The sequence below is a fragment of the Ptychodera flava genome, chromosome 5 (assembly GCF_041260155.1).
Source record: "Ptychodera flava strain L36383 chromosome 5, AS_Pfla_20210202, whole genome shotgun sequence".
Classification (NCBI taxonomy): domain Eukaryota; kingdom Metazoa; phylum Hemichordata; class Enteropneusta; family Ptychoderidae; genus Ptychodera; species Ptychodera flava.
The window spans coordinates 6367307-6384623 of NC_091932.1; the positions used below are offsets into that span (position 1 = coordinate 6367307).

General features: G+C 37.8%; 3 protein-coding genes across 4 annotated transcripts in view; 2 read left to right on the forward strand and 1 right to left on the reverse strand.

The window, feature by feature from the left end:
• Positions 1-8578, reverse strand: part of LOC139132845 (ATPase family AAA domain-containing protein 2-like) — a 31838-nt gene extending 23260 nt beyond the window's left edge. For both annotated transcript variants that reach the window (XM_070699163.1, XM_070699161.1), the window contains exons 1-7: positions 8395-8578; positions 6362-6417; positions 5858-5976; positions 4226-4401; positions 3219-3393; positions 2850-2948; positions 2499-2607 (exon numbers count right to left, since the gene is read on the reverse strand). In XM_070699163.1, coding sequence (XP_070555264.1) covers positions 2499-2607; positions 2850-2948; positions 3219-3393; positions 4226-4401; positions 5858-5976; positions 6362-6417; positions 8395-8505 — 845 coding nt within the window. In that variant the 5' untranslated portion in view covers positions 8506-8578. The remainder of the gene's footprint in view (positions 1-2498; positions 2608-2849; positions 2949-3218; positions 3394-4225; positions 4402-5857; positions 5977-6361; positions 6418-8394) is intronic.
• Positions 8579-9160: 582 nt separating this feature from the next.
• LOC139132847 (putative transmembrane protein 244) lies at positions 9161-14452 on the forward strand. The gene is made up of 5 exons (XM_070699165.1): positions 9161-9301; positions 9400-9485; positions 10310-10419; positions 11395-11520; positions 12615-14452. Exons 1-5 carry the CDS (start codon positions 9284-9286, stop codon positions 12764-12766), a joined length of 492 nt encoding a protein of 163 aa, XP_070555266.1. The 5' UTR covers positions 9161-9283; the 3' UTR covers positions 12767-14452.
• Positions 14453-16096: 1644 nt separating this feature from the next.
• Positions 16097-17102, forward strand: LOC139132846 (uncharacterized). The gene is made up of 2 exons (XM_070699164.1): positions 16097-16649; positions 16952-17102. The coding sequence occupies exons 1-2, from the start codon at positions 16097-16099 to the stop codon at positions 16975-16977; spliced, it is 579 nt and encodes a 192-aa protein (XP_070555265.1). The 3' UTR covers positions 16978-17102.
• Positions 17103-17317: the final 215 nt, after the last annotated feature.

Consider the following 17317-nt stretch of genomic DNA (forward strand, 5'->3'; position numbering starts at 1 on the left):
GACAGTACCACCTACATTGTACTTTGACACAGAAATCAAGAGCAACATACTGCTATTTGATTTGCTATGGCTTTGTCCATAGTTGAAGATAATGACGTCAAAAAAAGACCGACATCGATTTCCTAGTGTTGTACCAATACTACAACATAGTTAGCGATCCATGTTGCAGCAAGCTGACTCTGTACCTAAAGTCTCATTCTTTATATTGTAAACACTTTGTCTCTTTCACTTGGGAAAAAGGAAGATTTAACTAATGGTGATTTTTAAATTTTTAAGTTTTGCTTTTTTCCAGTTTGATATTTTTTTAAAAGTTAAAACATGTGAATGATGAAAAAGACAAATGCTGTGTTCTTCCAAGTTGTGGGCTCAGGGACATAAATGATCTCAAGCAAAAGTTAAAGTTTTGCCAAACTAAAAATGACTGCCACTGTAGGGCCGACTCGCAGCGATTTCGAAGCTGTTATCCAATTGGGTGGCTGAATCTTACCAATATAATGAAAACAATACAAATAGACTCCCTAAGTGGCTGTGAATAGTGACAATCGACCAATCAGATATAACCTTGCAAACACGCTGCGAGTCAGCCGCCACTGTAAGCCGAGGTAACTCTAATGAAATTAATTAGTCTTAAAAAATTCCTGATGCATGAATTACGACAACCCTAAACACTAATAAAAATTGAAGTCAGGTAAAGTATAGCATTCCTACATGTAGAAGTCTACAATTGCTTGACATTCACCAACTCGTAAGGAGAATATGGTGCATTGCAAGAGTGAAAGATAATTAAATTACAGCTTGTATTCGAGAATGAACAACAAAACTGAAAAGAGGACTATAAAGTTATTAGTCATATTGACTTTTACCAGCATTTTAGTTTTCTGTGATTTTACTTGACATAATTGATTATTTATCAGAATTTACCACAAGAATTTTTTACGCTCGTTTGATATGAATATGATTGACAGGTCTGGGAACTCTTTCTTTCCGCTACAATTATTGTAAACAGGAGCACAATTGAATTAATACATTTGTAACAAGTCATCGTTGATGACACAGTCCCCACTTGTTAATGGGTGCTTTGATTACAGGTCCTCAGAGAGGATAGAGTCCTCTTCATTAGGTCTGTGATAAAAATACTTTTGAATAAATTCGCTTGATACATGTCTGAGTTGTAGTTCAGGACATGAAAAAATCGTAATAAAATGGCCACATGGTGGCCATAATGGATCGAATCACAAAACAAATCAATGTGCATATGTATGACATACGGTAGGTCAATGTCCTTGTACCAACTTTGATTAAAATTGGTTGAAATATGACTGAGTTATGGCTTTGTACATGAAAAAATCATAACAAAATGGCCGCACAGCAGCCATATTGGATCGTATCACAAAACAAATTAACATGCATATGTATGACATTGGTCAATCTCCTTGTACCAACTTTGAATAAATTTGCTTGATACATGTCTGAGTTATGGTTCTGGACATGAAAAAACGTAATAAAATGGCCACACGGCGGCCATATTGGATCGTATCACAAAACAAGTCAATGTGCATGTGTATGACATAGGTTGCTGTCCTTGTACCAACTTTGAATAAAATTGGTTGAGATATGCCTGAGTTATGGCTCTGTACATGATAAAATCGTAACAAAATGGCCGCACGGCGGCCATATTGGATCGTATCACAAAAAAAATTGATGTGCATAGCTATGACATTGGTCAATGTCCTTGAACCAACTTTGAATAAAATCTGTAGAAACATGCCTGAGTTATGGCTCTGTTAATGAAAAAATTGTAATAAAATGGCCGCCTGGCAGCCATATTGGATCGTATCACAAAACAAATTGATGTGCATATGTATGACATAGGTCAATGTCCTTGTACCAAGTTTGAATATAATCGGTTGAGATATGCCTGAGTTATGGCTCTGTACATGAAAAAATCGTAACAAAATGGCCGCACGGCGGCCATATTGGATCGTATCACAAAAAGAATTGACATGCATATCTATGACATTGGTCAATGTCCTTGTACCAACTTTGAATAAAATCAGTTATAACATGCCTGAATTATGGCTCTGTACATGAAAAAATCGTAATAAAATGGCCGCCTGGCAGCCATATTGGATCGTATCACAAAACAAATCGACGTGCATCTGTATGACATATGAAGTAATCCTTGTACCAAGTTTGAATGAAATCGCTTTGGGCATCTCTGAGATATCTGCGTGAACGGACGGACGCACGCACGGACGCACGCACGGACGCACGCACGCACACACGCACGGACACGACCAAACCTATAAGTCCCCCCGGACGGTGTCCGTGGGGACTAAAAATACAAAAAATACATTGCTCTCTCAAGTTTATGAGTATCCTACAAGATAAAGCTAAAACATACAACCTGTATGATTTGTATACATTGCTGACTTGCTGGTGAGTTTGCATTTGAGTAACTCACATTATGTATAAACCATGGCCAGTTACACACATACCTTTTGATTCCTGGACTGCGTAGTGGTGTCACTTGCCCTTTGTAATGTTTCCTGAGTTTTCTGGATGGTGAATGAAACAAGCCAAGATTCTTCTTCCTTTGCTGTCGAACTGCAAATCGATATCACATAAAATATTCATATTCAATATCTTTATTGTTGTAGGATTAAGAATTGCTGCAACTTTCCTCATTTTTAACAGAACAAATTTATTAGACGTTTTCCTCAATAACTTGGGTTGATCAATAAATTGCACTATGTTTGCAAGTGCATCTAACATCAAAACAAGTGAAACACTCTTTCTATGCAATTTACAAATGAATGAAAAGTAGGGAATATAATATTGAGGAATACCTTCAGGTTGTATGGCAAATCTCTGTGGAGCTGACTTCTTCTCACGGAGGAAATATTTTTGAGTAGGTCTTGACTCTTCCTCCTCATCAGAACTGTCATCTGGAATATTACAAACCAATCAATTCAACCTTTCCAAGGAAAGACAATAATGCAACACACCTGGACAATCACTAAAGCTGATCATCAGAGAAAAATGCCTGTATTTGTTGAGTGCTCTGTACAGATGAGAAGAATAGCGTTGTTGGTCAGAGAGAATGTTCTGGGGATGGTAGCAACAAGCAATTCTTTGATTACTGAACTATGATTAATTGGCAGGTTACAAAAAACCTTTGACAGACAGCAAAGAAAGTAAGAGAGCAAAGTTTGTACCATCACTTTCATCATCATCATCATCGTCGTCTTCATCGTCAGAAGAATCCTCATCAGTAGATCTATCTCCATCTTTGGAAGAGCTCTCCGATACTGGAACACCATACACGTTGCGTTTCTTTGGAGGTGGGCGAGGGCGCTTTACTCGCGTATACATGTCCAAAGCCTTGAATTCCTGATTCATTCAAAAAGAAACAAATGATAAGTTATAAACTTGACAAAATGAATAACATCCTGCACTGTACCAAGCTTGATAACAATTTCCTGTGCTTTCATTTGAAACATTGAGAAAATTAAAACTATGCCCTCTGACATGAAGAAATTCAAGGGTCTAAATATTATCATTGCTGGATATAGAAGTTTTATTGCCTAGGCCAAACATAACCACCTGCATCATGGACTTGTAAATATTACTGACATGTTGATCAAAAGGCATGGCTCAATAAATTGTAATTATATTAATAATAGCAATTACAACATCACAAACATGTGAATTCCTCAATACATCTTTACTGCGCACGAAAAGTGAACTGCAATTAGATCATAGATCTTTATATGGACAAAATGATACACTGATATACACAGTGTTCCTGTTCAGTGAAACACCCTGCAAAGCCTGAGTGAGGTTCATATTGAAATAACAATGCAATCCTATTTGGGGTGATAGATATTACATGTATACTGGGGTCCCAATACCACTTATCTAGATTCAAACACCTTAGCAAATACCCTGTATAGAAAGTACATATTCCTATTAACAGTATGTAAATAGGTTAAACCCAGTTTTTGAATGGACCGCAGTACAAACAAAAGCCTGTGCAGAATTGTAGATAGAACTCTGTGCATTCCTGTACACATTTATCCATTTATTCCGCTGTAACTCAGTGCCCGTCCTCCAAATATTGGTGCCACACAACACCAGTGGTAAGACTATGACATTTTATTCTGAAATGGGCCAATTTAATATAAGGCAATTAGATATCATTTACTTTGAATCTTAAATTTACCTCATCCTCTTGTTGCCGCCTAAGTCTCTCTTCTTCATCAGTTTCAGATTCTGATGCAGACTCTGAATCAGATTCCTTTTCTTCACTCTCTTCTTTGATCCTTTTTCTGCCTTTGCCATCTGACCTTTTGTTTGTGTAGGGAGTTATGCTAACAGCCCTGGACACTGAAAGTTCACCTGAAAATTACAGATAAAGTAGTAATAAGTCATCACTGAGAAATGACAATGATACAATGAAGGTGAGAAATTATTTGAATGAGTAGTACAGTAGACTCAATGGTCAAGAGGCCAAATCTAATCGCCAACATCCCATTGCTTATGACATTGAAAAATCCGTAGCTGGTGTACTGGTGTGTGTTAATCAGTAGGTATTATAACACACCTCATCCGCAGTCAGTGTTCTAATACGCCAATTGATAGTCACGTGGGATGCATTCTTTTTGTGCTGATCCGCGTAAATGATGTCATCAGGCATCATTTGTCGGAACTGTTGCCTGCCAGGCATCAGTTCCGAAAAATGATGCCCGCTGACGTCAAAAAAACTTGGCGCATGCTCGAACTGGAATGTAAAAAAAGATGTCGTCTGCAGCTGAGCGGAACGATAGTCGAGAAATTTCTCGGTTTACCCTAATTCCTGAAGAAGAACTGAATGCTCTGGTTTCCAACAAGGACTCGAAACGAACGAAAACGATAATCAAAGGTGCACTGAACGTTTTGCAGAAGTATTGCGACCCTGTCGGGAAAAAACTTTTTCTGCCGAGCCACTTCAACATATTACATCATTCATGCGACAACTTTTGTGTATAGTACATTCTTATGCATGGCTACGGACGAGGTGTGTTATAAAACACATATTGACTGGCCATGCGGGCGACAGCATACATCTGTACCCCGAGGGACTGCGAGTCACCCCAAAAAACAGACCGTTTCCCTCGGCCTACGGCCTTGGGAAACAGTCTGTTTTTGGGGGTGACTCACAGTCTGTTTTTGGGGGTGACTCACAGTTCCTCGGGGTACAGACGTACAATATGCTGTCGCCCGCATGGCCAGTCAATATGTGTATACTGTACATAGTACAGAAACCAAGTCACTGCATGCTTGCTTTGCATAAACTAGGCAGAACATTGGAAAAACAACTGCTTAGGGACCTAGGTAACAGTTACAGCCAGCTCTCTTTAACCTTTTCCGGCCAAGTCCATACATACTGTGTGGTTGTGGCTCAATACTGCGTTTTACTGATTTGGCAGATTGGGGAATTGACACTCTGGCAGGAAAAGGGTCAATAAAGCGATTTATGCAAATAAATTCACTGCACTCTATGCAATAGTCTGAGACATTGTGTTTCTGAGCGAAAGTCACAGCAAGTCTCTGTTAAATACATTTAAGGTTTTGAACGGTAATTTTTTGACATCTCTATGGGGAAACGGAATGGGAAAATGTGCTACTAAATGATGAAATGTACTACATTTCAGCATTGTATTCCACTTCCCATACAGGTGTCAAACATTACGACTTAAAACACGGACTGTGTTGAACAAAGACTTATTGTGACAGGGCTAAACGTTAATTATTGAATGAAATTATTTATTACAACAATATCATATGGACAAGTTGGTCAGGTACATGTACATACCAAGTAAGCTGGCATTATAGGTACTATAAATCATTTTCCTATTTCGACGACTACTTCGCCTTGGCTCTAGATCACCATTCATCATGGAATGCTCACTGGATTCCTTCTTTGATGATCCTCTGTTGAAAGTGAAGACATATGCATCATTAGAAAGTTTCATCCTGTGATCAAAATGTATGATTTTGATGTTATATTTTGAAATGCAAAAGAATGAAATTTTTGGCAACCACTTTTGATTCAATGAAAAGAGAATGCCATCATGAGTGTACGATGCTTTTTCATTTTTTTTTGAAGGTCTGGATGATGTATATCCGTAGCTTGAGATAAACATTTTCAAGCCTTCAAAATGCTACTGACTTTATCAATTGTATTTAATTGCAATGAAAATGTCAACTTACAGCAGTTTTTGTTTCCTGGATAGACGACTGCATTTCAACTTGGAAAACATACTGTAGATGTCTACATGTACAACTATAATATATCATATAAACTAAACAAATGTACCTTAATCCATGTGGATAGGTGTTATTCCTGGTACTTCTAGAAGAATCTTGCAATTCCTGTAGGATCAAACAGAAGTCAAGTCAACCAAACTACATACATTACACTTCTCCCTCCCACGGATACAGCTGCTTCCATAAATACTATTGTTTGCAAAGTTGAACTTGTTACACACAAAACCAGTGTTTTTGTTATCATGGGTAGTACCAAGGTAAAAATTTTCCCTGAAATCCTATTAGGAGACAAAAGAAAATTGTAGAAGGGTTCCTAACCGTTTACCTTGGTCCTAGGTACATTGTAACAAAACCTTAGCAAGAACACTGCAACAGCAATCAACTTCTCTCAGACTCACATACATGTAATACCAAAAACAACAGACAGGAACATTTATGATACTGATATTACAAAAGTTAACATCTACAACTTTTGACTATTTCAGGTTTTTAATTTGTTTGGAGTCAATCTTGCACGAGTTGGGTGAAGGAAAGAAAAGTGTTGTTCAATGTGCAAGATTAGAATTTTTCTTTAATTTTTTTGTTTTTCAGAGATGTGAGTTTCCTTGCAAATGTCCTTGCATTGACTTTTTTTTTCATATTGAGCAATACCAAGCACAAAATAGATTTTAAAATATTTTAACCCTTTTTATATATTTGAAACTGTGTAATGGATAAAGTATGGGTCAGTTGGGCCATTTAACAGGTAATTTTTTCTTGCCTTACTGGTGAGGTTCTTTTCTGATTATTCTCAGCACAAAAGTTTGCATCATAACATTATTATAATGCATGCATCCTTGTGCTTCACAACGAATTTCAGCATACATGAACGTATGTTAGATGATCTCTCTCTAAACATGACTAGAGAATTACTTAAGTAAAACTGTAATCAATACAATGCACTAAAACTTATCATCAGGAGCCATTTAATTAGGACAGATTGAACATACAGTACAAAAAAATTCATTCTCAATTCCAGTACATGTATGTGCATCAGCATGGTGTAAATTGTTTCAACATTTATATATGTATATATTTGCTTTTGCATTTGGGAAAAGTGGCATGGTTAAGTAGTGACGGACAGGGCAGATAAACTTAAATGGAGGGTCTATAGGCTCACAACATCAATTGACAACAGTAGCCTCCTGAAACTAATCTTCTGGCCTCATTTCTCACCTCTCCAAAGCAAATGTTAAAACTGCAATATTTTAAATCACTTCACATTAAGCTCTAGATGCGTAAACATTAAAAGCAGTATAGGCATTTTTTTTAATTTTCTGATACTAATGTGATGAATTCACTACCATACAGCCAAAAAATATTCAACGGCATTTGCATTTTTATTGTTCCCTACATGTATAATAACACTAAACAATCTGTGCTGGAAAAAAGCTTGAACTTTATGAACAGTTTTCAACGGAACTAATGTTGTCTGCAAGAGTTGCCTTTCATCGCCGGTGCAGTGTTATGAGCAATATGACGAGACAGCAGACTGCTTGTGCTGACATTCAAGGTCAAATAAGACTCCTGTCGAGGTCAGAGTAACCTATGTGGAATGGGTCGTCAAACAACTGTGTTACGCTGTTCTGTTTAATATAGTGAATTTTGGACTCAAATAACACAGTTTTTGCTTGCCATCCTGTTTATCTGTGATCAAACCAGCCAAGATGCCACTTTCTTTCGTAATACAACCCTGGATAAAGCGAGTCGACATTTCCCTCCCGGACGTCGATAAAAATGGCGCCCTCTCACTGCGTTGGATATCGATGATCATCAATGCAAATCAAGTCTGGCTGTCGGCGCGGCATTAGTGGTAAATGAGCTCAAAATCACTGATATCAACAATATTTCGGGCCTTCTTTACGTCAAACATTTCGGCATCACACTTCAATAGTTACAGATCCTGGGACATAGCCCGCGAGTGCAAAAACTCTGCCCCGGACGGTAAACTTTGAGACTCCACTTCCGCAAACATTGCTCCGGCCGGCCGCCAAGCGGAGAACAATAACATTAAAATTTTGTAGCACAGGGAAAACTACTCACCCGGAGATCTTCCTTGAAATCATCTCTTCGTCGTGTTCGCCTCGGCCTGAGTGACAGAAACTCTGGAGAGTCTGCCGACTCCGTGACTCCGCTGTGCCGCGTTTTGACCATTTTCAGGCGTCTAACTTACATTAGCTGGGTAGAGAACCACCATATTGGATAGTGAACATACCAGTGGTTGTGATTGTTGATATCAATTCGCATGAAAGTAGTTCGCAATTGCAACGTTTTCAAGAAAGCACTGACAACCGATACATGTATGTCATATTCAGAATACTTTATTTTACAAGAAAAGATCCAAAAATACCAGCCAAACTTTTAAGAAGTACGTGTTCATACCTCGTAGCGGATGAATAAATATTATGAGATGTCATTTGGTTCGAGCTGAAGTGGCGCGAAATATGCACTGAAAGATTGCACAGTATGAGAAAAAAAATGTACAAAATGATTGTTTCCTCAATAATGAATTGTATGAACATAGATTGAACCTACATTAAACTTGAAGTAAATCCCATGACTTATTTTCTGAAAGATATCACTCTCTTGTTTTCTATATTACATAACCTACATTGAATATATTGTTTAGATATTTTCTGCGACCTATGACATAGCCTCGCGCGAACAGTCAGGCTACGATGGCGTCTACTTATTATCATTAAAAATCCGTAAATCTCTTGTACTGAATAAAATCCGGTAATTAGTATTTGAAAGCTCAGGTTTTATTTATTTAAATACCGAATTTTGCAACTAAGTTGAATTTTGACGAAATAAATCTACGTCATAAGAAATATGTGTCGGACGTGGTCAAATGCCAGTACGCATATTCGGTTAACTTGCTAAAGTCACGGAGTGCCGTAAATATAGCTTGGTAGCAACATGCTGGCCGAAAATGACAATATCCACCGGTGTAAGTATCCTTTGAAGGTGTAGGGCGGTTATTTTTTCTAATTATGCTTGTGAACCACAAAAATGTAACTGTCTGCCGTTTCTCATTTTGTATTTCAGAGGATTTTTCTCAACATCTTAGTGTGTTTATTTTCATTCTATGCAGTTTTTTACATCTCTTCGACCATTGTATTCGGTGCGTTCAGGTGAGTCCCCTCAACAAGCTTGGTTTTGCTGTCTGCAAAATTCTTTTTTGTTGTTGTTGAAAACAACTTGTGATGACAACATACCAGTCTCGACTTGAAAAGGTCTGTTGCCAAAGGCTTCGTGCAGCATTTCGTAGGCGTGGTCAAGTAACTAGGCGGAGATATTGGTGTAGATATACTCAGGACTTCTGTTCTGAGTTTAATTATTGTGATTTTTGAGGGCGTAAAATTAAATACCTTCTGGACACCATTAACACCAGTAATCACCCTGCACCTATCCGTTGTACAGTAAATACGGGGTGGCTTTTTCATAGTTACTGTAAGCTTTAAGAAGTCCTGAATGCAAGCGGTTGTAGGGCTTCGTGAAGTGATTTGGTGAACTGCCACTGTTGTGATGGCTGTACCGTCCACTGCGAATTATTTTGTAACGTTCCTCCGTAGTCACGCCCCGCCAAACAATGGCATTTATTCATGTTTGCAGTCGGGTAGAGTACACAAGACTCGAGTAACCTTTGCTAATATGCTCAGCTGTATTTCATATTTTTCACAGTCCATTCAGTGTGTTACATTCAGAACACGAAGGTACAGTACTAGTCATAAGTACAGGTTCCATGTTCAGAACATACAAACAACAGAAAAAACTGACTAAACATATTCTCTCGCTCAGGGCTTATTCACGGTTACTTCATTTTTGTCAGCAACCCTGCGCCATGCATAATTAATTTGAGCTTGATTTTATGAATTTATTAACTCTGAGATCAAACTGATATGGAAAGGTCATCGTTGTAATATTTATTTACTCATTATTCATTTCTTTTTCACAGCTTAAAAACATTCGATGGTACAACCCCATTCCACTATGAAAGCTTTGATGACGTATTTTACCATCTAGTACCTTTCAATCAAACAGTCTGGACGAGCCAGCCTTTCCTGAGTAAGTCACACTCTGTAATTGTTACTTTTGATCGTAAATGAAATTTACATCTAAGGTCACTCAAAAGACCTTGCCAAACAGCAATTGACCAACATTGCATTTGATATAACGGACTTACGAAGTAAAAATAGCTGAGTGACCTCACAAAAACAGAGTTGGTGGCAACAAACATATTCACTTCATCATAGTCTGTGAAGTTAATATAATAACACTATACCTTGAGCAACCATCAATCCTATCAGCATTGCTCACATGTACATCAGAATTAATACTTATATTTCTCAAATCATTTCCTATAAATTCATATTAGTATTTTCTGAATAATATTTCTGTTAATGTTACTACTTATTATAAACATTGCCAATTACAAATTTCTGTTAATTCATGTACTTTTCTGCAGCTGTCCCTAGTGGACCTAAGACCTTTGCTAGGAGCATAATCCTATCCTGTCTTGTATTCAGCGGTCCATATAACTTGTATCAAACATATCCATCATCCTCTTAAGCCTTACATAGTTGCTGTGCAGATATTTTCCATCTCACTATTTTATTAATTCCCAGAGCCAGTGATAGGGTGTTGTACGGTACCATTGACAATTGCAGCGGTAGACTCATCTTTTCCTTGCAAATTATTTGGGAATTCAGACATCTGTATCAGCCCAACCCTATGAACTCACTAGAAGTCAGGCCTCTGAATTAGCCAATCCTTGTGAAGTTACCAGATATCAAATTATTTTGTCATGTAACTCAGACGTTTGAAATGGATCACAGAATTATCAGACTCTTGAAACTGAACAAAATGCATCCTGTGAAAATTAGCCAACATTGTGTAAAAATATTTACATGTCGAACCTGTCGAGAAAGAATCAGGTTTTGGGTTTTTTGCAGTACAATTGCTTTAAATGTGAGTATAGATATGTATCACAGCTTACCAGCTATCTGAAGGATCTCATATCATATGTTTTATCTTTTTCAGGTGATTTCATTGCTCTTGAGGCCACATACATCTTCACAACATGGATTTATTTGATATTTTTAGATAGCTGGCTTTGGGACTATGCTATCACAGTAACAATTATCCATTGTGCAATAGTATGTGCAGGTAGGTCAAGGTCTTCATTTTATTCTTTCACTGCATATCAGAAGGGTAGTCATGTCAGGAGGTGTGATTGTACACACCAAGATATCAGCTGTGTCATTTTTTCACCAGTTGATTGACAGATTGTGGTTTAGTATGTTGAAATGTATATGAAAATATTGACAATTTGACAAGATGTAAAATAGCTACCATTTGCAGGCACAGCCACTGCAACATGTGGAGTCCTTTCATATCTCAACATACAAAGAGAAAGCATGTTTGAATAGAAGACTAAAAATAATCACTGGCTATGGATAAATAGGATTTTCAAACTTCAAAGTCAGATGCTGGAGCATAAGATAGAGCTGCTTTCAAGAACCTTTGTGTCTTGTGGGTTTGACTCATTACTGAGTAGCATTAGGCTGATTGGTAACAAGTACAGTTATGATAACTCCTGTTACAAGCAAAGGATTCATACAATCGTGACAAGTCATGCCCTAGGGCTATGTAATAAACATGCACTTGTACACTCATGGAATTTGAAGTTCAGCATTCAGTTCTGCATTTACTGTAGTGCCTTGATTCTGTCTTGAAGCAGGTACTTACTGAATTTTATGCAAAGCAGGTGCCATGGTAATGAATAATTGTGTCAACTTCTTTAGCACAGAAATGTATAGTTGCTTGTGTTCGGTGCTCTAAAGAGTTTGATTGCCTTGTGAATTCTATAAAAGTGCTAGGCACGAGCCCAGAAAGTATCCACTAAACACAGCGAAAGTGAAATCAATTTGGTACTTCAGTCTTCAGTGAAGTTAGATCCAGCAGTACTTCAGCCTAGGTTGCCAGTCCTGCATACATTCTTGATTGTAAAGCAATTTCTGTTCATTTTCACATTTGGACAAGTAGAATGGTAAAGTCTGCTGGTCTGTGCAACAAATTAAGTAGTCTTACCCCTTGGATCATTTGATTTGCTCACCTGACCAACCCTACTGTTTTCAAAGATAAATATTGACCTAAACATACAGAATGAGGCGGAAAGAATTTCATGTATACTTGAATTAGTATGTAAGTTTCTTATTCTTAAAAATGCTACATTGTCTTTCAATTTCTTTTTTTTTCAGTAAACCTTACTTTTCCTTTGATATGGGAATGGTGGGTGTGTGTTCTTATAGGACTAACCCTCATGATTATCCTAGGGGAATCTATCAATGCCTGCTGCAACTGTAGAAAGAAAGGAAAGTTTACGCCTGAAAAGGAGACCAAACCAACATGATAGGCAGCCTTGTAAGCTCCTCCTAATGTGTTAGTTTGTGAGATTTTCTTTTCTTTTCCGGATGGAAAGTTTATGATGTTTACTGCAAAGTAGCATGTACCAATGTACACTGATTACACATATGTATTGTATTTAGGAGAGTACATCTTCAATGTGACAACCACCGTCCAAATCATTAGATGAGATTTGTATCATACTGTATTTTTATTTCAATTCTATTGTATTCATTAATATCAGTTTCTGCAAGATTATGTGCCAAGGACCTTTCTGTTCTTCATTTTTGACTTTTTTTTGGAAATTCTGTGTTTATTTCTTTTTTCCCAAAGTAGCAACTCAAGTGCCAAAATCTTTGGTTTACAGCAAGAGATATTTAGATATGTAAACTTCAAGGTGCACCAACCACTATATATTTTTTATATAAAGACATTTGGATGGCAATATGCTAATTATAGTTTTCAACAATACAGGCAATGATGACAAGGCTGTATTTGCTATGTTTACACCTTGTATGATTGTGTTAACACATCAAATAATTACTGACCGTATCACAGAGATGTCTTAAAACACTGTACAAGTTACTACCAAATTTCACCCCAGGCATGTTGTTTCAAGACAAATATATTCATCTATATAGTGAGATACTAATTATTACAGGAAAGGAGTGGTAGTTTTTGGACAGGGACCTACACCCTCCCAGCTGAGTATCTCCTGTAATTAGCCTTAGAATGTCAAGTGATAAACTCTGCAACAAGACTTTAACAGATGTGTGTTAGCATAATATTTGAGAAATCACAGACAAACTAGCAACAAGTCATCAGTGACCATAGAAATACCTGGTCATTCAAAGTGTATTCTTCATACATGTCGCTGTGAGTGTAAGGTCTATGCTAGCCCAATAACTGGTGTCTTTGTTAAAAAGCCCCAATAGCTGTGAATTTTATGCAATATTTTCATTATTTTCAAACCAAAGTTGGTTTCTCGTAAATGTGCTAACAGAAGGACATGTATAGAAATATCCATGCTTGCTTATTTGGACCATGCCTACACATTTCTTTATCAGGCTGAATACAACGCGTGCCGCACTCTTAAAATGGGGCCATGGTCCTACACATTTTATCAGGCTGAATAAAACTGGTGCCGCACTCTTAAAATGGTGCCCCCATGGAAAAGTACAAAAAACAGTGTATCCTGCATATTTACATCGCTTTCATACCAGAAACAAGCATGATGCCATTTACTTTAGTGCACAACACATGATGCCCAACATTTTGTTGTTGTAATCTTTTCTCTCTCATATGATTAGTTTTTGAAAATTGCAGGAAATCTAAAATGGTGTTAAAACATGATTGTAAAACATTTGAAGTTACATGCCACTTTCGCCACTTATGACAGTGTTATACACTTTTTCAGTTTCTAGTGGGTCTTTAATATTCAAAGAAAACTCTTGGAAAACTGAGGATATTTTGCGATCGGTTTATTACACATTCACAGCTATTGAAGTAAACTTCAAACTATTACAAGGGTTCCCAGTCAGATTTATACCAGGGGCTGCTCCATTATATCTTGTGGATGGAGGGACTGTGATCTAGGTAATCGTGTTGATCATATTCACAAAGGTTGTAGTTTAGGTTATAGGTTATATCTCCAGCAAAAACTGATATAGAATTGCCAACATGAAGTCTGTCAAGACTTCAGAATGTAGCTAAGTTCACTGACGTGGCATAGTTGTTAGTCTGTACCACATGCTAAATCACCTCTATGTTTATGTATTCTTTTGAATATTTACAATGTAAATATGATCCATCACATTTTGCAGTGGTATCACAGTACTAGGTGTGTTCTTCATTTTCTAAAATGAGATCATTACTTTGTGTAAATGAAAGCATATTGAGCTGTTTTTTGAATATTGATTATTAACATTGCAGTCCAATATGAGGAGAAAATCATTGTTGTCATGTCATGTGATGTATATGACTTAAATTATTGTACCAAGAAATATCAGAATTTTAATTTGTTTGTGAAAACATCTGTACAAAGAGATACCGAGGTAGTAAGAGTTAATTTTGAAAAAAATTAATGCTTACAGTATATCTATTTTTTATAAAATAAGTAGTGTTTTCAATAGACAGATATCTCTCCGCACCGACTATATAAAACACTAAATTTTTTTGTAAATTTAGTTGAAGAAAGTTAAAGTTAAATGTATTATCATGGTTAAAACCGGACAATCAGTATCTTCTTCACACTTAATCTGTCACATGATTACTGTTTTCATTGATTCTAATAAACCTAATTCTGACACTAAGGCCAGAAGAAAAAATTACATTTGACAAAAAGTCAGTGTGTCGCTCAACTGTATCACCAGGTTTCAATGTCTTAGGTTGTCACTGTACCTCATATTATTGTCCAATCATATGGTATACAAATTACAGGTTTCCATTTTACTGGGTAAAAAATGTGTATTTACCATTTCTAGCGGATTAAAAAGGATTCATTGACCCATCATTCGATAACATTAAACTGGTCAAATAGTATTCTATCAGATTTTATCAAAATGTTAGGTATCTGCAATTCTCTCGTCTTTTCTGTGTCTCTTAGCCTAACAAATATATGTTATGTTAATGACAGTTAGATTGACCAATAGTGAAGCAATCATGGTTATACATTTATGCTGTGGTGACCTTTGACCTTTGGTGTGAGGATTGGTGAGAATACGTCAACAGGAGAGGCTAGGTGAAAGTGTTGTACAAGAAATCTTGTACATGAATCATTTACACACTGCTTTTGTTGTAATGAAGAGCATAGCAGATCAGCTATTATTCTCCCAATCCTCCGTTCGTTACGCTCATTTTCAATAGCTGTTTCCCTTTGACCTCCGGGTGTACGCAGCCATTCAAAGTCACCTATGACCTATGACCTGAATAAATAAAACAGACGCGCAGTGCCCTCTGGGAAAACCCCTAACAGTCGCCATCTTTTCTCAACGGCTTTGTACGGGTGGACGCAGTAGCTTGAGCTCCCGTAATTGCGGTGAGTATTTTTTGTCTTTGTAGCGTGATTTTTTGTCGCTACTTGCTTTCCAAGTTTTCGCTGCAGTGTCCCTTTATTTTGTTCTTGTTTTTCGTTTCGATTTCTTGGAAATTTTTCTCGTTTTGCCATGTTGCTCTGTACATGTTTGCAGTGTACATGTGTAACGCACATGGCGTGACGCAGCTCATGGTCGTGTTCTAGCTTTCTGTTGAAGGTGTGCGTTGCGTTTCTTGCTCGTCCTCCGTTTGGTAGGTACGTGTCTATGTTTGTTTTTTCTGTGCGTTTATCCTTTCAGGCATTATGAGCACGGGAATTCAGGACGAGGTTGACAATGATATACCAGCGGTTCCGTCAGCATGTGATGATCCGCCTCCTGCTGTATCGACCCACCAACTGTGTCAAGTCCTCTCCACGCTAGTACAGTCCGTACAAGAGCTAAAGGCTAGTCAAGCCAATTTAGCAGTTAGTCCCCCTCTGGGTGGACATGTACATGGAGCTGACGCTCCTGTAGCAGGCTCCTCTCGAGCGCAAGGGGAGTGTACCTCTGGTTACACAGCCTGCCAACGGTCAAAGTCTCTTAGGAGAGATGAATGCGCTGAAGAAAGGCCAGAGTCTCCACATGGTACAGATGAAGTCTCCTCTACGGATGATGTGCATGCTGTTAGAAAGCAGAAGCGTGGCAAGGCTGCTATGAAAGGTCAGAAGAAAAAGAAGACAAAGAAATCTGAATCAGAGGAGTCTTCTTCTGACTCTGAATGCGGGTTTGATAATCCCCATAATAAAGATGGTGGCGTCTGCCTATCTAAGTCAGTGAAAGTGTGGTTTCAGCAACAGCGTACCAATACGGTATCAAGTGAGTATAAAAAGGAAATGCAACAACGTTATGCAATTTCTCAGGATCAGGAGAGTTTGCTGACTCCCCCCAAGATACCTGAACATTTGGCAACACAATGGAAGAAGCAACCCAGTACGAAGAATTTTGTTTCTCATGATAACAATTTTTTCAAGGCTTCTGAGGCTTTGCTTTTTACTCAGTTGCCTCTGTTGGAGATTTTGCAAGCTCACCATGAGGGTGTTACATTGGATTTCGATCAAATCCTCCCAGCTATTCAACACAGTGTGTCTTTATTTGGCAGTGCTTTTCATGGCTTACAGATTGCCAGACAGAAGGTATTCAATGATGTGTTACCCCCAGCTTATGTATCAATGAAGAACCTGGAGCCTACAGGAGGTACTCTATATGGTGATGAGCCTATTTCTGAAGCCAAGAAAGCCAAGCAAGCCCACAAGGTAGCAAAGGAAGTAGCACAGTCCTCCACTACTAGTGGCTATCAACGCAAGCGCAATTATTCACGCCAGTATAATACAAAGTATGGTAAACCCTACCAGCGCCAGCAGTACAACCAGCAGTACAGCTATAGAGGCAAGTATTATCGGGATTATGGAAAAAAGGAGAAGTTTTCGAGTGCCTCTACTGATAATTCCTTTCGTAACAAAAAAGAATGACTACAGTACCGTTCA